The sequence below is a fragment of the Simochromis diagramma genome, unplaced genomic scaffold, assembly GCF_900408965.1.
Source record: "Simochromis diagramma unplaced genomic scaffold, fSimDia1.1 OVJJ01000487.1, whole genome shotgun sequence".
In the NCBI taxonomy this organism is placed as follows: Eukaryota; Metazoa; Chordata; class Actinopteri; order Cichliformes; family Cichlidae; genus Simochromis; species Simochromis diagramma.
Window position 1 is genome coordinate 2,256,560 of NW_024387305.1, and position 18,441 is coordinate 2,275,000.

General features: G+C 38.8%; 2 protein-coding genes across 2 annotated transcripts; both read right to left on the reverse strand.

Annotated features, from left to right (window-relative positions):
- Positions 1–8,619: 8,619 nt before the first annotated feature.
- LOC120717074 lies at positions 8,620–11,770 on the reverse strand. The gene is made up of 6 exons (XM_040004904.1): positions 11,637–11,770; positions 11,194–11,511; positions 10,202–10,318; positions 10,081–10,122; positions 9,840–9,988; positions 8,620–9,145 (listed from the first exon to the last, which is right to left on the reverse strand). Exons 1-6 carry the CDS (start codon positions 11,671–11,673, stop codon positions 8,717–8,719), a joined length of 1,092 nt encoding a protein of 363 aa, XP_039860838.1. The 5' UTR covers positions 11,674–11,770; the 3' UTR covers positions 8,620–8,716.
- A 961-nt stretch (positions 11,771–12,731) lies between these two features.
- LOC120717073 lies at positions 12,732–17,581 on the reverse strand. Its single transcript, XM_040004903.1, has 7 exons — positions 17,302–17,581; positions 16,890–17,210; positions 16,079–16,189; positions 15,943–15,984; positions 15,719–15,867; positions 14,991–15,032; positions 12,732–14,772 (listed from the first exon to the last, which is right to left on the reverse strand). The coding sequence occupies exons 1-7, from the start codon at positions 17,399–17,401 to the stop codon at positions 14,329–14,331; spliced, it is 1,209 nt and encodes a 402-aa protein (XP_039860837.1). The 5' UTR covers positions 17,402–17,581; the 3' UTR covers positions 12,732–14,328.
- Between the last annotated feature and the right edge of the window lie 860 nt (positions 17,582–18,441).

The following is an 18,441-nucleotide window of genomic DNA, read 5'->3' on the forward strand; positions in this document are numbered from 1 at the left end:
GCATTCAATAGCATCAGGCCAACCCTTCTGGGTGATAAGCTGACATCGATGCAGGTGGATGCCTCTCTTGTGTCCCTGATTGTTGATTACCTAACAGGAAGACCACTACTGGACTGGGTTATAAACACCACTGCACTATACAGGAAGTGCCAGAGTGGTCTCTATTTTCGGAGGCAGCCGAGGTCTTTCAACATCTGTTGGACAATGTTCAGGATTTTTTTACGAGTCTGTTATAGCCAGTGCTATCCTCCATGCTGTTACATGCTGGGGCAGCAGGTTGAGGGTCGCAGACGCCCACAGACTCAATAAACTGATCCACAAGGCCAGTAATGTTGTGGAGCTGGACTGCCTTAGGGTGGTATCTGAGAGGCAAATGTTGCCCAAAACAAGGACAATGCTGGATAATATCTCCTACCCACTCCATGATGTGCTGGCTAGTCACAGGAGCACGTTCAATAAGAGACTGAGATTACCAAAAAGCACCACTGAACAACACAGGAAATCATTCTTGTCTGTAACCATCTCTCTGCCAGTGGCGTGTCCAGTGGGGTGGCCTGGGGGGGCACAGGCCACCCCCCCAACCAGACTGGCCACCCCAGGTGTCACCCCAAAGGTAAAACAATAAAATTCAATCAAATATCAAATGTACGATTATGTTTTCACAGTGAAGCTCAGATATCCGAGTGTAAGTGAATGCAGCATCGGCTTCTGCACTATGTGCATCACGTTAGCAAAGGTAGGAGAGCCAAGCACGAAAGACGGCACTGTAGGAAACAATTTTTCGGTGAAAGAAAATGAGGACAGAATAAATGTCCCGGTAAGTAATATTAAGTTTGTTGAGTTTAGTAAACTTCGGTGAAATTAGAATACCAAGGAAAAAATAACACTTAAAGAATTATTGCAGCCATCGAATATTTCAGACAGTATGCTACTGAGGGGAGCTAAGATAAGAGTTATGAGTTATAAGATATAATTAAGTTGTAACATTGCTGTATGGAGCTGCAGATTTCGTTGCAGGTTAACATAGCTGGACTGGCCATCGGGCATACCGGGCATATGCCTGGTGACTTATTTTTTATTTTTTTTTAGTAAAGGCATGAACAATGAGAGGTGGTGGATTGGCCAGATGCAGGTCGATGTGTAAAAATAACTCAGTTGTTTGGTGGTGGCTATGGCGGGGCTTCCACAGAGGCCAGCAGGTGGATGAGGGAAGGGGAGGCAGGAGGAGAGCCCCGAGGCAGCCGCCAGTCCGAGTGTCAGGTGAACTGAACTTCAGGTAAGAAGTTATGACCTGCAGTCTATCTGGGTCAGATATAAACCAAGTTCAGGTGGAGTTTATTTTCGTTGTGCTGACTTTTTACAGTCAGTTACAATAACTCGTACTGCTACTAGCTAGCACAACGGAGTTTCTATACAGCTGGGTGGGTGCTATGATGTTACTGATAGTAAGCTTTATTTTATTCGTAAGTTTAATTAGTAGAGTTGCGAACGGCTCCTTAAAAAAATGGAAAGGTCCCTCATTCAGAGAAAATATTACACGTTTCGTATTGAGCTGAGAAGAGACGCAGTTGCTACTTCTCCTGTTGCTACTTCAATCATGAAACTGATCAATGATCAGCTGATCGGCTTTTCTCTCTTGTTTGTTTATCGCCCACTTTGCGCCAGAAAGAGGAAACCAGCAGATGTCGCGCTAAACAACAGCAGCACGTTTAAGCGTGATCAGCTGTTGTTAGAATTTATTTAATATTAATTTCTAGTATCAGCTGATGTTTGCTGGAGCCACAGCTGTAAAGCTGCTGGTCATGATGTCGGTTTGTATATGTGGTGAGAGGGAAACATGAAGATGAAACCAGGAGATGTCCTTACTGAATCATCAGAGATGAACAGATGATGGAGAAACAGGTTTACCTTTTAGGTGACATGAATGAGTTGAAGTTATGAACTGTTTCTGAGAGACAAATAACACCAGGATCCTTTTTTTATGTAGCTGACAGCTGGTAACTATGCAGGGGCGGGTCTAGCAAAGTTTTGCCAGGGGGCCAGGTAGGGCATTAACAGGGAGAGGGGGGCACAAAGAAATACTTTTCTTTCTTATTCTCATTTCAAATATCTAGCTTTTATTAAATAATTATCTGAATCTTGCAAACAAAGTTTTTATCTGATGTAAAATATATAGAAATCATACATATACCAACAAGACGGTGTACATCACTGTCACAACAGCGTTTGTTTTCATTCAAAGGCTTTATGGCTTTAATACCTGGTGGGCTGGTCTGTAGTGAAAATGCCCAATTTTTTTGTCCCAGTCCAGCCCTGCAGGTTAATACTGGCAGTGTCACCATGCCAGCTGACTGTATTTCATCATCATTCAGTGTTGTTCTTTATACATCAATATTACCGAAGTTTATCATAAGGCAGCATAGAAAGTATTTACTTGCTTTCAGGTTTTATTCAAATGTTAGTCTTTTCATTTGTTTCCCCACTTTTTTCCTGTTTCAAAATCAAACACCAGTTTGTGAGAAGATGATCTTCTTTTTTTAATCTGCCTTTTTTAAATAGGCAGATAAAGTTAACATAATAATAAACACTGACAGAGCACTGATTGTATCTCTCGTACTTTATCAACGCAGTATCTAAAAACTTTGCACCGTAGTGGTTAAAATCTCATTCTAATAAGAGTTAAAAGCGCATTCAGTTATTAGGTTTACAGGGTTATTGAATTATGGTTAACGGTTGGTAGATTTTTTTTTTTTTAAACATTATCTGCCAATTACATCTGCCACCCTTCTCCAAATCTGTGCCCCTACCTGGCCCCCCCAACAAAGATTTTCTAGACACGCCACTGCTCTCGGCACAACTCCTCCATCTAATACACTGCACACAGTACACATTGCAATAGTTACACTCGTTGCACATGCTGTACAGTAAAATAACAAATGACAAAAGTTTCACAGGTTAGAGTTAAATATCAATCGTATATATTACACCTTTATAATATTCTTGACATTTATAATTGAGTGATTTGTATATATTAGTCCTATTTCTTACATGTGTAAACTTTGTAATATATCATATTATTTAATTAGTTTAGTCTGTTACTGTCTTGGAGCAACTGTAAACCACATAATTTCCTAAGTGATTATTAAAGTATTCTGATTCAGATTTCCTTCTCATTTTAAACTATCTCTTGGGTGTCCAAACTTTTTCACTTTCTTTTTCCTTTTCCTACATGGTTGCCTTTTTTTGTTTTTTTTTAACACTTTACATGTAAATAAAAGTCTAAACTGACCTTCTTTCTTTGTTCTTCATCGCATAGTTCACATCAGTGTAATGTTATACAGAGAGTGCAGAATTATTAGGCAAGTTGTATTTTTGAGGAATAATTTTATTATTGAACAACAACCATGTTCTCAATGAACCCAAAAAACTCATTAATATCAAAGCTGAATGTTTTTGGAAGTAGTTTTTAGTTTGTTTTTAGTTTTAGCTATTTTAGGGGGATATCTGTGTGTGCAGGTGACTATTACTGTGCATAATTATTAGGCAACTTAACAAAAAACAAATATATACCCATTTCAATTATTTATTTTTACCAGTGAAACCAATATAACATCTCCACATTCACAAATATACATTTCTGACATTCAAAAACAAAACAAAAACAAATCAGCGACCAATATAGCCACCTTTCTTTGCAAGGACACTCAAAAGCCTGCCATCCATGGATTCTGTCAGTGTTTTGATGTGTTCACCATCAACATTGCGTGCAGCAGCAACCACAGCCTCCCAGACACTGTTCAGAGAGGTGTACTGTTTTCCCTCCTTGTAAATCTCACATTTGATGATGGACCACAGGTTCTCAATGGGGTTCAGATCAGGTGAACAAGGAGGCCATGTCATTAGCTTTTCTTCTTTTATACCCTTTCTTGCCAGCCACGCTGTGGAGTACTTGGACGCGTGTGATGGAGCATTGTCCTGCATGAAAATCATGTTTTTCTTGAAGGATGCAGACTTCTTCCTGTACCACTGCTTGAAGAAGGTGTCTTCCAGAAACTGGCAGTAGGACTGGGAGTTGAGCTTGACTCCATCCTCAACCCGAAAAGGCCCCACAAGCTCATCTTTGATGATACCAGCCCAAACCAGTACTCCACCTCCACCTTGCTGGCATCTGAGTCGGACTGGAGCTCTCTGCCCTTTACCAATCCAGCCACGGGCCCATCCATCTGGCCCATCAAGACTCACTCTCATTTCATCAGTCCATAAAACCTTATAAAAATCAGTCTTGAGATATTTCTTGGCCCAGTCTTGAGATATTTCTTGGCCCAGTCTTGAGATATTTCTTGGCCCAGTCTTGAGATATTTCTTGGCCCAGTCTTGAGATATTTCTTGGCCCAGTCTTGACGTTTCAGCTTGTGTGTCTTGTTCAGTGGTGGTCGTCTTTCAGCCTTTCTTACCTTGGCCATGTCTCTGAGTATTGCACACCTTGTGCTTTTGGGCACTCCAGTGATGTTGCAGCTCTGAAATATGGCCAAACTGGTGGCAAGTGGCATCTTGGCAGCTGCACGCTTGACTTTTCTCAGTTCATGGGCAGTTATTTTGCAACTTGGTTTTTCCACACGCTTCTTGCGACCCTGTTGACTATTTTGAATGAAACGCTTGATTGGTCGATGATCACGCTTCAGAAGCTTTGCAATTTTGAGACTGCTGCATCCCTCTGCAAGATATCTCACTATTTTTGACTTTTCTGAGCCTGTCAAGTCCTTCTTTTGACCCATTTTGCCAAAGGAAAGGACGTTGCCTAATAATTATGCACACCTGATATGGGGTGTTGATGTCATTAGACCACACCCCTTCTCATTACAGAGATGCACATCACCTAATATGCTTAATTGGTAGTAGGCTTTCGAGCCTATACAGCTTGGAGTAAGACAACATGCATGAAGAGGATGATGTGGACAAAATACTCATTTGCCTAATAATTCTGCACTCCCTGTATTGCAATACAGGGCTCTAGAGTGCGACCAACTGTTCGGGTAGCAAAAAAAAAAAAAAAAAGTCTGTAACCTTCCCTGTGGTCAACAACAGACACACATTATGCCCCCATCGTGGACTAAACCAATGAGACATAGTAAGGGGCGGGACCTCTCTGATTGGCCGTGGTCCAGTTGAAAGTGCAGGTGGAAGTGGGAGGTGAGTAGCTTGAATAAAGCGATATCAATTCATTAAATCCTGAATCGACTTTTAAATATAACTGTGTTTTGCCAGAAACGCCAGATTCTCAGATTAAAGCTCACAAAACCAGTTCAACAACAACCAAACAGCAAATGAGAGCAGGTACACGGACTCCACACAAAGACGTAAACACAGAACGGACCCGACGCATCAGAATCAACTTTGTCTTTCTCGGCTTTCTCACCCGACGGCCCGTAGACGGACACGCTGTCGGAGCTTAGCGATTCTGATGCGTCCGGTCCGCGCTGTGATTACGTCTTTTTGCGCTGATTCTGAGCTGCAGGTTTTGTCTCTCTCCAACCAAAATTCACCAAGCCAGCAGCAAAAGAAGCAGCAAACTGCGCTTCACATTTGATCAATGTCGTCATGAATTTTGCTGTTTTGCTTCCACGACTATTAAAATCACACTTTATGCACAGCTAGCTCTCTCTTTATCTCTCTCTGTACTTCAAGAACAGTTTCCCGTCTCCAATCTCTGTTTTCTGTATTATTCATTCGCTTATTGCCCACCAGTCTACCGTTGTTTACAGTGCTGCTGTCTTTTTCTTTTTTTCACTTAAATGACCTCGGACAAGAAAGCCTATTTTTTCTGTTGTTCAATACTGAAGAAATTTAAACTTTATATGCAGAACATTGTAGAATATTTTTAAGGTTATCTGCTATAAAAAGCCAGACCAGGAAAATCTCCTTCATGTTTTTCTGTGTTTTATTCTCAGTTACTTTCACACAAAGGCATCTGCTGTGATGTTCACAATTCTGATGAAGTCAGTACTGATAAATGATCAGAATTATAATATTTCTGACTGTCTGAGGCTAAGTTGAATCGAATCGGGACTTTGAAAACCGGAACCGAATGGATTATAGAAATTAGTGATGATACCCAGCCCTAGTGAGCAGCCTAGGCACGACAGAAGTGGATGTAGCTGTAATAGGAAAAGAACTATTGCTAACTTTTCTGTTAAGTTAAGGCCTGATCCTTCTGAAATTCATAGCCAGTGCTCTGACACGGTGTCATCAATCTTTGAATGCTGAAAAAGCACAGTGTATCCAGAAAAACACATTATGTTATATAAATTATTATAAAGTTTGTGTGCACCTAACTTTTGTGCCGGTACGCCTAACTTTTTAAAGTTAGGCGTACCGGTACGCCCATGGCAAAAAGTTAGTCTAGAGCCCTGCAATATTTATGCTTGCAATAGATCTGTGTGCAGTGCTGTCTGTTTGGTGTGTTTATCGAAAACACCACTAGTGGGCATCAAAATTCAAATCTATGTCATAATGAATTGAGACAAGCAAACATTAGCAATTAAATAAAGATCTTAGCCACAATATTCATGCATATGCTCATAAACACAGTCACAAATGTAAAGAATATAACAATGACTAATGTTCACACACTAGAGATGTTGCAAAATCCTTCCCCTTATGTCATCACCCTGCAAAGGAGTATTTCACAATTTGTTAACCAGGTGTTGCACATATTGGAGACATTTAGTTGTCCTTGAATGTCAGTAAAACATTTACAAATGTCCTGATAGCTCTGAATAATTCCTGATGAATACAAACCAAACTAAACTAAACGAGAGACCAGTGACCAGCATCGCGGAGCATGACGTCCGAGCGGCTTTGAGGAGAGTGAACACAAGGAAAGCGGCGGGGCCAGACGGCATCACCGGCTGTCTGCTGCGCTGCTGTGCTGACCAGCTAGCAGGTGTGCTCACTTACATCTTCAACGAGTCCCTGGCGAAGTCTGTGGTCCCCACATGCTTCAAAAGATCCACCATCATCCCTGTGCCCAAGAACAGCAAACCCTCATCCCTGAACGATTACCGGCCAGTTGCACTGACCTCGGTAGTAATGAAGGTGTTTGAGAGGCTGCTGAAGAACATCATCTCCTCCTCCATCCCAGACACCACAGATCCGCTGCAGTTCGCCTACCGACCCAACAGATCCACAGAGGATGCCATCGCCCACATCCTACACACCACTCTCAGCCACGTGGACAAGAAACAGGGTAACTATGTGCGAATGCTGTTTGTTGATTATAGTTCAGCGTTTAACACAATAGTGCCCTGCAGACTGTTCACAAAGCTGAGGGATCTGGGACTTAACAGCCGTCTGTGTGCATGGGTGTTGGACTTCCTCACTGGCAGAACTCAGGTGGTGAGGGTGGGTAGATGCATCTCTAACAGCATCACCATCAACACAGGAGCACCTCAGGGATGTGTCCTCTCGCCACTGCTCTACTCCCTCTACACACAGACTGTGTGGCCACCCATGGCTCCAACACCATTGTGAAGTTTGCTGACGACACAGTGGTGTTGGGTGCCATCTCCAACAACGATGAGGCGGCCTACATGGACGAAGTGAAGAATCTGGCATCGTGGTGCCAGGACAACCACCTCCAGCTGAATGTCGGCAAGACCAAGGAGCTGGTGGTGGACTTCAGCAGGAGTCAGCACAGAGACTACAAGCCCATCATCATCAATGGAGCTCCAGTGGAGAGGGCCTGACTGCTCATCAATACTTTTGTTACCTGTTGAAGTTCAGAATCTAGCTGTTACATTTAGCAATGATGCAATAACGCAATGTGTTTACGGTAATGCGTTTAACCCAGCACTTATCGTCATATATACTGGTACTCAAATTATTCAAACTGGTACCGGCTACTCAAATTAGTCATTTGTAGGCCTACATGTGGAAAAATAATGATATAATACAGTTTGGAAGCCGAATATGATGGATTTTTGAGTTTATTTTCAATTTATCACTGTCTGCAAACAAACAGCCTATAAGGTAACATTAACCACAACAGAAGATGCCAACACACACAAACACACACAAGATACTACACTAACTAACTTTCACCCACTAGAAATGTTGCACATTTCCCCTGACGTGTTAAAAATGTCAGCGTCAATTCACACTTTAGCTTTGAGTCAACAAGCTATTAGACTTGTTCTTAACCCTATAATGCCCTTTGTATCATATTTGCTACATGAGTTTCTGAGACCTCTATCTCATCTACATGATCAATACTTGCAATAATTTCAAAATGTTATGTACTAAACTCTTTTTTTTTTTTTTGTCTAAAATTAACATTGTTGTCAACAAAAAGTTGCCAAAACACCCAATGTATCAAATGTGATACAAAAAAAATATAATAAATATATAATGAAAATATATAATTAACAACATGATATAGAAAAAAATGTAGATTTTGTTAGTGTTAATACACATATCAGTTCCCAAAAAACTCTGAATTTTTTTCACTATTTTGTGATGGGTTGGGTCTTACAGGGTTAAATGAAACCAAAGTATAAACGACAAAAACACAGACAGAGACAGCCATGAAATGGAAACACTGACAGTACAATTGGTGTACATCTTTAATATTGGTGAAGACTGTTGTTGATGATTAGTGAAGAAGTCACACTTTTCCATAAATGTCACAAAATGTTACAAAATCACAAATCAGATGAAACTAATTCTTATTTTTTTCTGATAAATCTAAACCAAACCAAAGCGATCTGGGCTTTTCACATGGGACTCTGGAGACACAACGGTTTGCAAAACTCAGTGTATTTTTGCTTGTATTAGGTTTAGTTATTTCTTTTTTTCTACAAGCACCATCATCTGTTCTTTCAAATATGAAAGCTGGCAAAGTATTGATATAGATTCCAGAGTTATTTTCATAGTCATTTTGGTCGTCTTTGGGTGAATCTCCTGAACCTGCAGGAAGCTTGAATAAAGTGATATTTTCATAGGTATCAGCGAGTACACTACGTTTGGTCGCTGTGGCATCAGACGTTAAAGGATCTGCTCTTTGTTGGTGAGCAGAGACAGATGAACTCTTAGGAGACTTGTTACTACCCTTTTTCGTCTTGTCAGTGTCATCATAACCACAGCTGCCCTGTTGACAAGTGAAAAAGAAAAAAAATCAGCATGCTCTTATATGATCCGCATTTATTGGGTTTGTGTAGAAAATCAATTTTTAAATGATTATTAATTTAAGTACAAAAAAATGGATTTCTGTGAGTATCCATACATTTACAATTATCTGGATCTGTGTTACAGAGTAACCAGTCTAAGCAAAGCTGATCTACGTACCTCACCCTAGTGAGGTACCCAGAGCTGTAACTCTGTCAAACAAGCTCAGTCCCAAAGAAAACAGATTGAAGTGTGTTCAAAGAATGTTTTAAGCTCGTTTTTAACAATTCATTGGACAGGGTCAGTCATTTCCTAACACTGATTTTTGGCTAATCAGTGCATACTGCAGAAGCTAAAGAAACTCTACCAAAAATAAAACATGAGATCTAAAATATTGAATGATACCCTTCAGTGATGTTGTTGCACAGGTTTATCTGTGGATAGAGGCAGTATAAAGAATATTTTTCTACCATTACATGTAAAAGAAATGCATGAGGGTGGTAAGAGTATTTTTTCATCTAACAGCATGTTAGTTGTGTTTTGATATAACACAGAAGGATTTACTCACATTATACTCCTTTAACTACAAACATGAACATGGTTTTGTGCTTCAGTTTATATTGCCTCTTTATATTTGCGTACTACTTTCATAGTGATCCCCGTTTTCTGATTCATACCTCTCTTTTGTTTGCACTGGTGAGGTCTACACCTTTGGAGCAAATTAATTGTTTATGTTTTGAGGTTTTTCTGGACTTCCGGAAACATACTGCCAGCAGCAAGACGGAGATCAGACCAACACCACCAACGGTAGCAAACACGATGGTACCTGATGAAAACAAGACAATTATCAGATCTTGTTCATGTAAACACTTTAAGCCAATAAGCTATTAGCTAAGCTAATATCAAACAAAACTTTACCTTTGTTGATTTTAGGTTCTTCTTCAGCTGTGAAGTTTAGGGCTGTAGGAAGAATTAAGTATTACTTCATGTAAGTTTATCTGTGAGTCACATTCATAAGGACTGATATGTGTATTTATACCTGTTGAAAGTTCTATAGGCTTCATGGTTCCTGTTCCGGTTGTGAAGTTTGTTGTGTTGGTATTTTGGTTTGTCCATGTGGCAACTCCCGGTATGACAGTTGTCTCGGTTGCAACAGCTGTTTAAGAGAGTGGTTATTTACAAGGTATTTATACTATTTGTACTTACCTTTGTCAGAACATATACAACACCACTTCCAAAAAAGCTGGGATGTTGGGCACAGGTTCACCAATATGGGTGAACCTGTGCCAGTTTCCTCGGTGTGACAATGATCAAGAGATTCAGAGAATATGTAAAATTCTTTATAAGAGATAAGCCTGATACTCAGTACTGGATGTCCATGACGTTTGGGTCCTCAGTTGGCACTAAATTAAAAGCAGCATTGGTTCTGTTGTGGAATTAACTGCATGAGCCTCAAAATCATTGTCTGTGAACAAAGTTAACAATGCAATCCACAAGTGCAGGTTAAAGCTCTGTCCTGTAAAGAAGAAGTCATATGTGAACAAGATCCAGAAATACCACCGTCTTCTGTGAGTAAAAGTTTTACTTTTTAAATGCACTGAGGCAAAGTTTAATGTGTTCAGACAAATCAAATCTGAAATTCTTTTTCACAAAAATAGGTGGTGACCATCATTGTTGAGATCGGGTTGAGAAGCGTTATATAAGAAGTGGTCCATTTACCACAATTATTGTGAACCACGGGATTATAAACATTTATAAATGCAATTCTAAGTATCATATATAATAAAACCTTAGCTGTAATAAATTTATGTTTATTTCTCTGAAATCAAAAAGCCATTTTTTCATAACTGTTGTGTAGAAGAAGTAGTAATAAAAGCAAAACATTGAAATATGATAGTGCAGTATGAGTGGGTAAAATTGTACAAAACTTTGTTGTTAAATTTATTTAGTTGCATTAACCCACAAACTGGGAATTGTACCTGCATGAATGTAAATACAAATATAAAATTAAGCGTATTCATGTATACCTACCTTTCTTTACTGTTAGGTGTACCTCAGCATATGTATCGAAACCAGTCCGCTCCACTGCACACCAGTATTTCTGTGAGTCTGACAACTGAAGATTGCTGAAGGTCACAGTGAAGAATCCATCAGAGTCCACCAGAGCAATCCTCCCTGACTCTGCTCTTCGTCCAGATTCTACAGTAACCAGTATGTCTCCTGTGCTTTTACATGGATCTTTGCAGAAATACTTGTTGTTGCTCCATGCATATGTGTGTGAGCACTGGAAGGACACACTTCTCCCTTCAAATTCCTCTACATTGATTATGACTCCATCAATCAATGTAACTGTTGAAATTGAAGCAATAATGTAATAAGTCATGTAGTAATAATAATAAGCGATGTGATAAGATACAAGACATCAAAATAAACATTTAAATGACATAAACTACTACACTTGTGTAGTCACTTACCATATAAAAGGCAGTAGAGGAAAGAAGTCTTCTTCATTGTAGCTGAAAAACTGACACTTGTACGTAGTTCTTTATTTTAAGTGATCTCTTAGACTCTACATTTACACATTACAACCCAGACCTGCTTCTGGAGGTCTGCTGTTAATCTGACTTTTGAAGGTTTGTGGGCACAAAGGGAGGAAATGACACCTACACAACCCACAACCTCGTTTATGACAGTTTCTTTTTACCCGTTTCACGAACATTGTCAGTAGCTATATATATATATATATATATATATATATATATATATAAAATACTCTATTATACTCTATTCCTTATGCAAAGAAAAGCAGTGAAAAATCACTGGCTGAGCAGGAGAGGAGATGAAAATAGTTTTTGATTTCGTTTTTTCCGTTGTTTTGTTTTTTTTTTTAATTACAGACATGTTGGATAATTTCACACAATATCATAAATTTAATTGTAGCAATTGTTTAACATTTTGGAAACTTAATTGAATGCTTTCTTTGAGACAGCAATTTCACAGATATATATTAAACTGTTAACAATCGTCCTGGTTTGAAATTTGAAATGTTTGTCAAAATGTTTTTTCTTCTTCTGTAATTACACTCCTTTTACAAACAGCCAAATACTGAGGTTTTCATTAGTACAGATATATTTTGAATATTTTTAGGTGCTATCTCAAACCTGTCAGTCAAAGGCTGACAGGTCAATAGTTGGCAGTTTACTCATAAGAGTCATTGTGTTTTAGAGTTATGGTTTTGTGGTTTAAAAGCTGTCAGTGTCTACCCCTGACTTCTATCACCAAGAACATCCTTCCTGTAAAACGAGTAATCAAGACTTTCTAGCAGACATACATGTGTGCATGTATATGCAAACACATGTCATACAGACAACACTATACTAAAATCATGTCTCGTATAAAACAAAACACTTATATTAAAACATTAAAGCAAAGCCACTTTACAAAATGAACATGTGTTTTAATGCCACCAAAGAAAATATTTTTTTGACTCCTTATGAATAATCCAATAACAAAATGATCAACTGGTTAAATGCTGTATGATCTTGCATGCATGTTACACTGAAGCTGGGTTGTTGTTTTTTTTATCACAGTGCAAATAAATCTGCCTACAAAAGTCACTTCACTCTTCTGTGTAGTTTCTTTAGGGTCTAGTAAGTACAATGAGTGACATGAACTGACAGACAAGCAGAAATTAAATGGTTGTTTTAAGGCTACATTTTACAAAGGCTGTCAGAAGAAAGTGGAACGCTTCAATCATAGCAAAGATGTTTAGCACCCTCTTTAGATTATATACAGGGTTCTTCTGCGTCTTTAAATCTGAGACATAGATGCACTGTAATTGGAACCCCTTCTGAAATCCTATGCCATAACGTAACTGCATGTGCACCTAGAAATATAACTATATGTTACACAGGGTACGGCCTCCAAGAAATAATGTGTAACGCATATGAAACACAGGGCTACTAAACCCATTTACGTCATTTAAAGCTATTGCTTTTTATTGTCACACGGGGGCGCCGTGAGACTGTTTTGCATTACAACAACCTTAGGTCTGTGAGACTGTCATATCTTAGGTCTTGTCCACAGGAAGTTTTTTCTGTCTCTGTCTTTGAGCTCTTTCCCTCTATTGTTTAAAGTGTGTGTTGGAGGAAGATGAAAAATATACTGGGCCCAAACTCTGAGCACAAAGACGCTAACATCTGAGTTATTTGTGTTATAAAATCGTAATTGTTTTTTTTTTTTTTTAACTACTAGAAAGGATTCTGGAGAACCCCTTATGACGGGCCCAGCACAAATGAGATTCTGGATGAAATCTCTGAAGAACTGAGTCAAGCCATTTCTTGAATTTTAGCCTTATGCACTATTAGTCCTAACTGGGTAGTAGACAATAGGGTCTGCACACTGACACTTCCTTGCAGTACTGATGTTTGGGTCTCAGCGAGCATTAAAGGACAATTCAGACTGGATTTTTTTCATTTCAAGATAGAAAGAGTTTATTTTGTTTAATTCATTTTGTTCAATAACTGAAGACCAGACACTTCTGATCCCCCAGGTTTTTCCCCAAAGAAACTACAGGGGGCCGAGAAGATAAAGGCTGTGCAGAAGATAATTAACACCATGCAAAAAATCATTGCCAGCCCTGGAGACCATCGCCAGATCCTCCTGTCTCAGGAAAACCAGGGCCATCACAGGGGACCCCTTGCACCCCGCCCACCCCTCAGGTCAGTCAGGTCTCACACCTCCAGACTCACACTGGGCCAATTAGATAGTCAACAAATGTTTTATTTTCTATGCACTAGCTCCGAGCACTTTGCAAATATTCTGTTCTCCAGTGTGTGCCTTTCTCTTATATTATATATATTTCTCCTGTTTGCTATGTATTTCTTCTGTCTACTATTTATATTTATTCCAGCACAGTTGGTGTGGAGCACCTACAATTTCGTTGTACATGTACAATGACAACAAAGGGCTAATCTATTCTATTTTATTCTATCCCCAGAAAGGACCAGTCCAATTTAACTATGACTGATAATCTGCCTGAGAGGGCAAACCTGCAGACACTGAGGATAGCTGCAAAAGTTAATAATCATAACTGGAGAATATGGTGCACATAATTGGAGAAATTAACTTGTCCATGAATGTTTATGAATAACACACAAATTTAGATTAAGTCTGATTAATTTCTGATAAATCTAAACCAAACCAAAGAGATTTTGGCTCCTTTGCGGTTGATCCACAGGAGACAGAAGGAGATGCCTTGTAGGTACAGCTCTCTATATTTTTGCACGACTTAGGTTTAGTTGTCTTTTTGACAAGTACCTGTTTGGGGTTTTTTGGCACTAGAGCTGGCAAAGTATTGACATATATCCCAGAGTTATTATCATAGACATTTTGGTGCTGTGTTGTTGAACATTCTGAATCTGCAGGAAGGCTGGGGAAACAGATGGTTTCATAGATACGGGAGGGTACACTGCATTTGGTTGCTGCAGGTTCAGATTCAGATGGTGGATCTGAATGGGATCTTTGTTGGTGAGTAGAGACAGAAGAACTCTGAGATGACTTTTTACATTGGTTTGTCCTGTCGTCAGTGTCACTGTACTCACAGCTGACCTGTTGAAAAGTGACAAAGAAAAACAAAATAATCACATTCGTGAGTGCTCTATCTATGTATGCTCTATGTGCGCTCTACATCAACTGAGAAGTTCATTTATATTTCTTTATGGAATCCTTATTTATATATTATGAAACAAATTACTAAATAAATTAAGTATGTTGCATAAATTAGCCAAAAAAAAAGGGGCTTATATAATTTATTCACACATACGTACATCTTCTAACATTGTCTGGTTTTGTGTCCCAGAGCCACGAGTCTAGGCAGAGCAGAGAGAGAACATTTTCAATACAATACAAAAAAATCAAACTAAAATAAGAAAACTCTGGAAACTAACAGAAACTTAACTAATTTAGAAAAACCAAAAATCAAAATGAAATAAAAAATAAAAAGTAGTAAGAAAATTCAAAACTATAATTACTCAAACTCTGAAATGAATCCAGCCAAAGGTGAAGTGTAGTTTGAAGTGGGTTTATGCTAGACAGTTACTTGGACAGGATGTGGGACTTTTCCTCAATCTGCCTAATGATGGTTAAGGATCTCAGTTTGCAGATCAGTGTCTATTTGCTCTACTGATTTGCAGCACAGCAAATTAAACTGAGATCTAACGTGCTAAACAGTGTTTCAGTGATGCACTTATATTTAGTTTTATCTGTGGAGAGAGCCAGACTGACAGTTTCTTTCAGTTCTAATGCATGCCTTTTAAATGCATGCAATGCTAAAGACAGGAAATGATTACCTGGGCTTGCCAAATAAACTATTTCCATCTAACATCAGTTATTTGCGCTCTCACAAAATACAGAATCTAGGTGCCATAATGTGTCATGATTTACTCTCATTGTAATTCTATAAATTCAACCCAGAACATTTTTATTATGCATTTGATTTATATCGATTGGCTTCAGAGACTGTTTTCAGGGCTTATCTCCAGTTTCTAACTCATACCTCTCTTTGGTTTTCATTGCTGAAGTCTGTGCTGTTGCAGCAATCTTGTAGTTTATGTTTTGAGGTTTTTCTGGACTTCCTGATGCATACTGCCAGTAGCAAGAGAGCAATCAAAGCTAAACCCACAGCAGTAGTAAACATGGTGGTGCCTGAGGAAAACAGGTTGAATTTCAAAATCTTATTCATGCAAAGTCTTTAAGTCATCATGTCAATCAGAACTTTACCTGTGTTGGTTTTAAGTTCCTCTTCAGCTGTGAAGTTTAAGACTGTAGGGCAAAATATAATATTAATTAATGTAAGTTTGTCTTTGATTTATTTTTATGTGGACTGAAATTTAATTATGTCAAATATTTATTATACCTGTTGAAAGGTTTGTAGGCTTCATGGTTCCTGTTCCAGTTGTAAAATGTGTTATGTTGGTATTTTGATATGTCCATGTAGAAGAAACATCAGATATGATAGTTGCTGTAACTGTATAAGGAGGAGAATTGAAAGAGTTACTTAGATTGTTGGTTTTTCACTCTTTTCAACATAATATGAATCAAAACAAAACCATAAATGTATTTCATTAAAAAGCCCATCATGAGTATAATCAGCATACTGTACTTTAATCTTGTTTTTCATGTTGATACACTGCTCAACAAAATGGCTTTGTAGTAAAACAACTGAACTCAACTGCGTGCAGTCCGGAATTTTCACCAATTAAAAGTATTGTACACATTATCGCGTAACAAATATGACAAACATGACCAAAGACTGTGAAAAGGCTAAAGTCCTGTCTCAGACAAGAATGGGTCAACGGTCTTCTTCTAAAAATCCAGCAACTGGTCCTCTCACTTCCCAAACATTTGCAGACTGTTGTTCAAAGAGAACTGGCTGCTACACAGTGGTTCTGTGCCAACCTTTTTGAGATGTGTTGGCACCATCAATGTCAAAATAAGCAAAGTTTTTCTTAAGTCACAATTTCTCAGATTAAACGTTTGACATTTTTTCTCTGTCCTATTATGACACAAATTTGACTTAATGAGATTTGCAAATAATTCCCCTCAGAGAATGAATGCATAGATGCACATTATACTACCAACTAGGAGCTGTCCCTCCATTAATTTACATGTGTAAAATTAAGAGTATTGGTGCATTTTATTTAAAAGTGATAGAACAATATACGTACTTTTCTTCACTGCAAGCTGCACTTCAGTATATGTGTCCAAACCAGGCCTATCCACTGCACACCAGTATTTCTGTGAGTCTGACAGCTGGAGATGACTGAAGGTCACGGTGAAGGATCCATCCCCAGAGTCCATCAGAGCAATCCTCCCTGACTCTGCTCTTCTGCCAGGTTCTACAGTAACCAGTTTTTCTCCTTCGTCTTTACATGGATCTTTGCAAAAATACTTGTTGCTGGTCGATGCAATTTTGTGTTTGCACTGAAAGGAGACATTTCTCCCCTCGAATCCCTCTACATTGATTATGGCTCCATCAGTAAGTGGAACTGCCAAAATTGATCATGTAACAAGATATGAAAGATGAAATTAAATCATTCAATGAAAGAATTTAAGTACTAAATTTGTGAATTCACTTACCAAACAAAAGGAAGTTGAGAAAAGAAATGGTCTTCATTGTTGCTGAAAAAGTATCAGCTATGTACCAGTAGTTTTTTCTTGCTCCCTTCAGGCTCAGCATTTACAGCCTTAATTAAACTTATACAGTATACTAATAAATAAGACAACAAGGTGCATGTAGAATTAACTAGCCATAAGTGCACAAAGCACAGTTAGAATTGGTGAGCGGTGGAGGACAGAGTTGCTTCTGCAGGTAACTCAGATCTGCTTGCTTTGGTTTGTGGGCACAAAAGGGCGGAAATGACACCTACACAGCCTCCCTGACGAGAACCTCTTTTAACTGGGTAGCGAACTGGGGCAGTAATTTAAGTGGCGTTTTATACCACATCTGCTTAAAATTAAAATTTGCTGCATCAACTATAAATTTAATTTTTTTTAATATGTGCCTTTAGATTTACTGACAGTTGAGCACTTCATTCTCGGACTGCAGGCTTACTTGTTGTTCATAGAGTATTTAAAAGTAGAATGGGAGGGAGAGCCTTCAGCTTTCAGGCCCCTCTCCTGTGGAACCAGCTTCCAGTTTGGATTCGGGAGACAGACACTATCTCTACTTTTAACATTAACCTTAAAACTTTTCTTCTTCTTTAAGCATATAGTTAGGGCTGGATCAGGTGACCCTGAAACATCCCTTAGTTATGTTGCAATAGGCATAGGCTGCCGGGGGATTCCTATGATACATTGAGTATTTCTTCTTCAGTCACCCTCTCACTTATTATGTGTTAATAGACCTCTCTGCATTGAATTGTACTTGTTATTAATGTCTGGCTCTCTTCTGTAGCATGTCTTTTATCCTGTCTTCCCTCTCTCGTCCCAGCCAGTCCCAGCAGATGGCTGCTCCTTCCTGAGCCTGGTTCTGCCGGAGGCTTTTTCCTGTTAAAAGAGAGTTTTTTCTTCCACTGTCACCAAAGTGCTTGTTCATAAAGGGTCATAAGATTGTTGGGTTTTTGTCGGTATGTATTATTGTAGGATTTACCTTACAATATAAAGCACCTTGAGGCAACTGTTGTTGTGATTTGGTACTGTATAAATAAAACTGAATTGAATCAAATCTAATTGAATTGAATTGAATTTTAAAGTCCAAGAGATTCTGGGGTAAGTGCT

What these genes read in the sequence shown, in the direction of transcription:
- LOC120717074 (XM_040004904.1), bottom strand. Translation starts at nt 11,673, where the DNA reads ATGAAGAAGACTTCTTTCCTCTACTGCCTTTTATATG. An exon ending in AGAACCTAAAATCAACAAAG is followed by an intron (nt 9,989 to 10,080) that starts GTAAAGTTTTGT and finishes TGTTTTCATCAG; the next exon opens with GTACCATCGTGTTTGCTACC. An exon ending in CCAGTGCAAACAAAAGAGAG is followed by an intron (nt 9,146 to 9,839) that starts GTATGAATCAGA and finishes ACTTGTCAACAG; the next exon opens with GGCAGCTGTGGTTATGATGA.
- LOC120717073 (XM_040004903.1), bottom strand. Translation starts at nt 17,401, where the DNA reads ATGCTGAGCCTGAAGGGAGCAAGAAAAAACTACTGGTACATAGCTGAT. An exon ending in GCAATGAAAACCAAAGAGAG is followed by an intron (nt 15,033 to 15,718) that starts GTATGAGTTAGA and finishes TGCTCTGCCTAG; the next exon opens with ACTCGTGGCTCTGGGACACA. An exon ending in ACCAGACAATGTTAGAAGAT is followed by an intron (nt 14,773 to 14,990) that starts GTACGTATGTGT and finishes ACTTTTCAACAG; the next exon opens with GTCAGCTGTGAGTACAGTGA.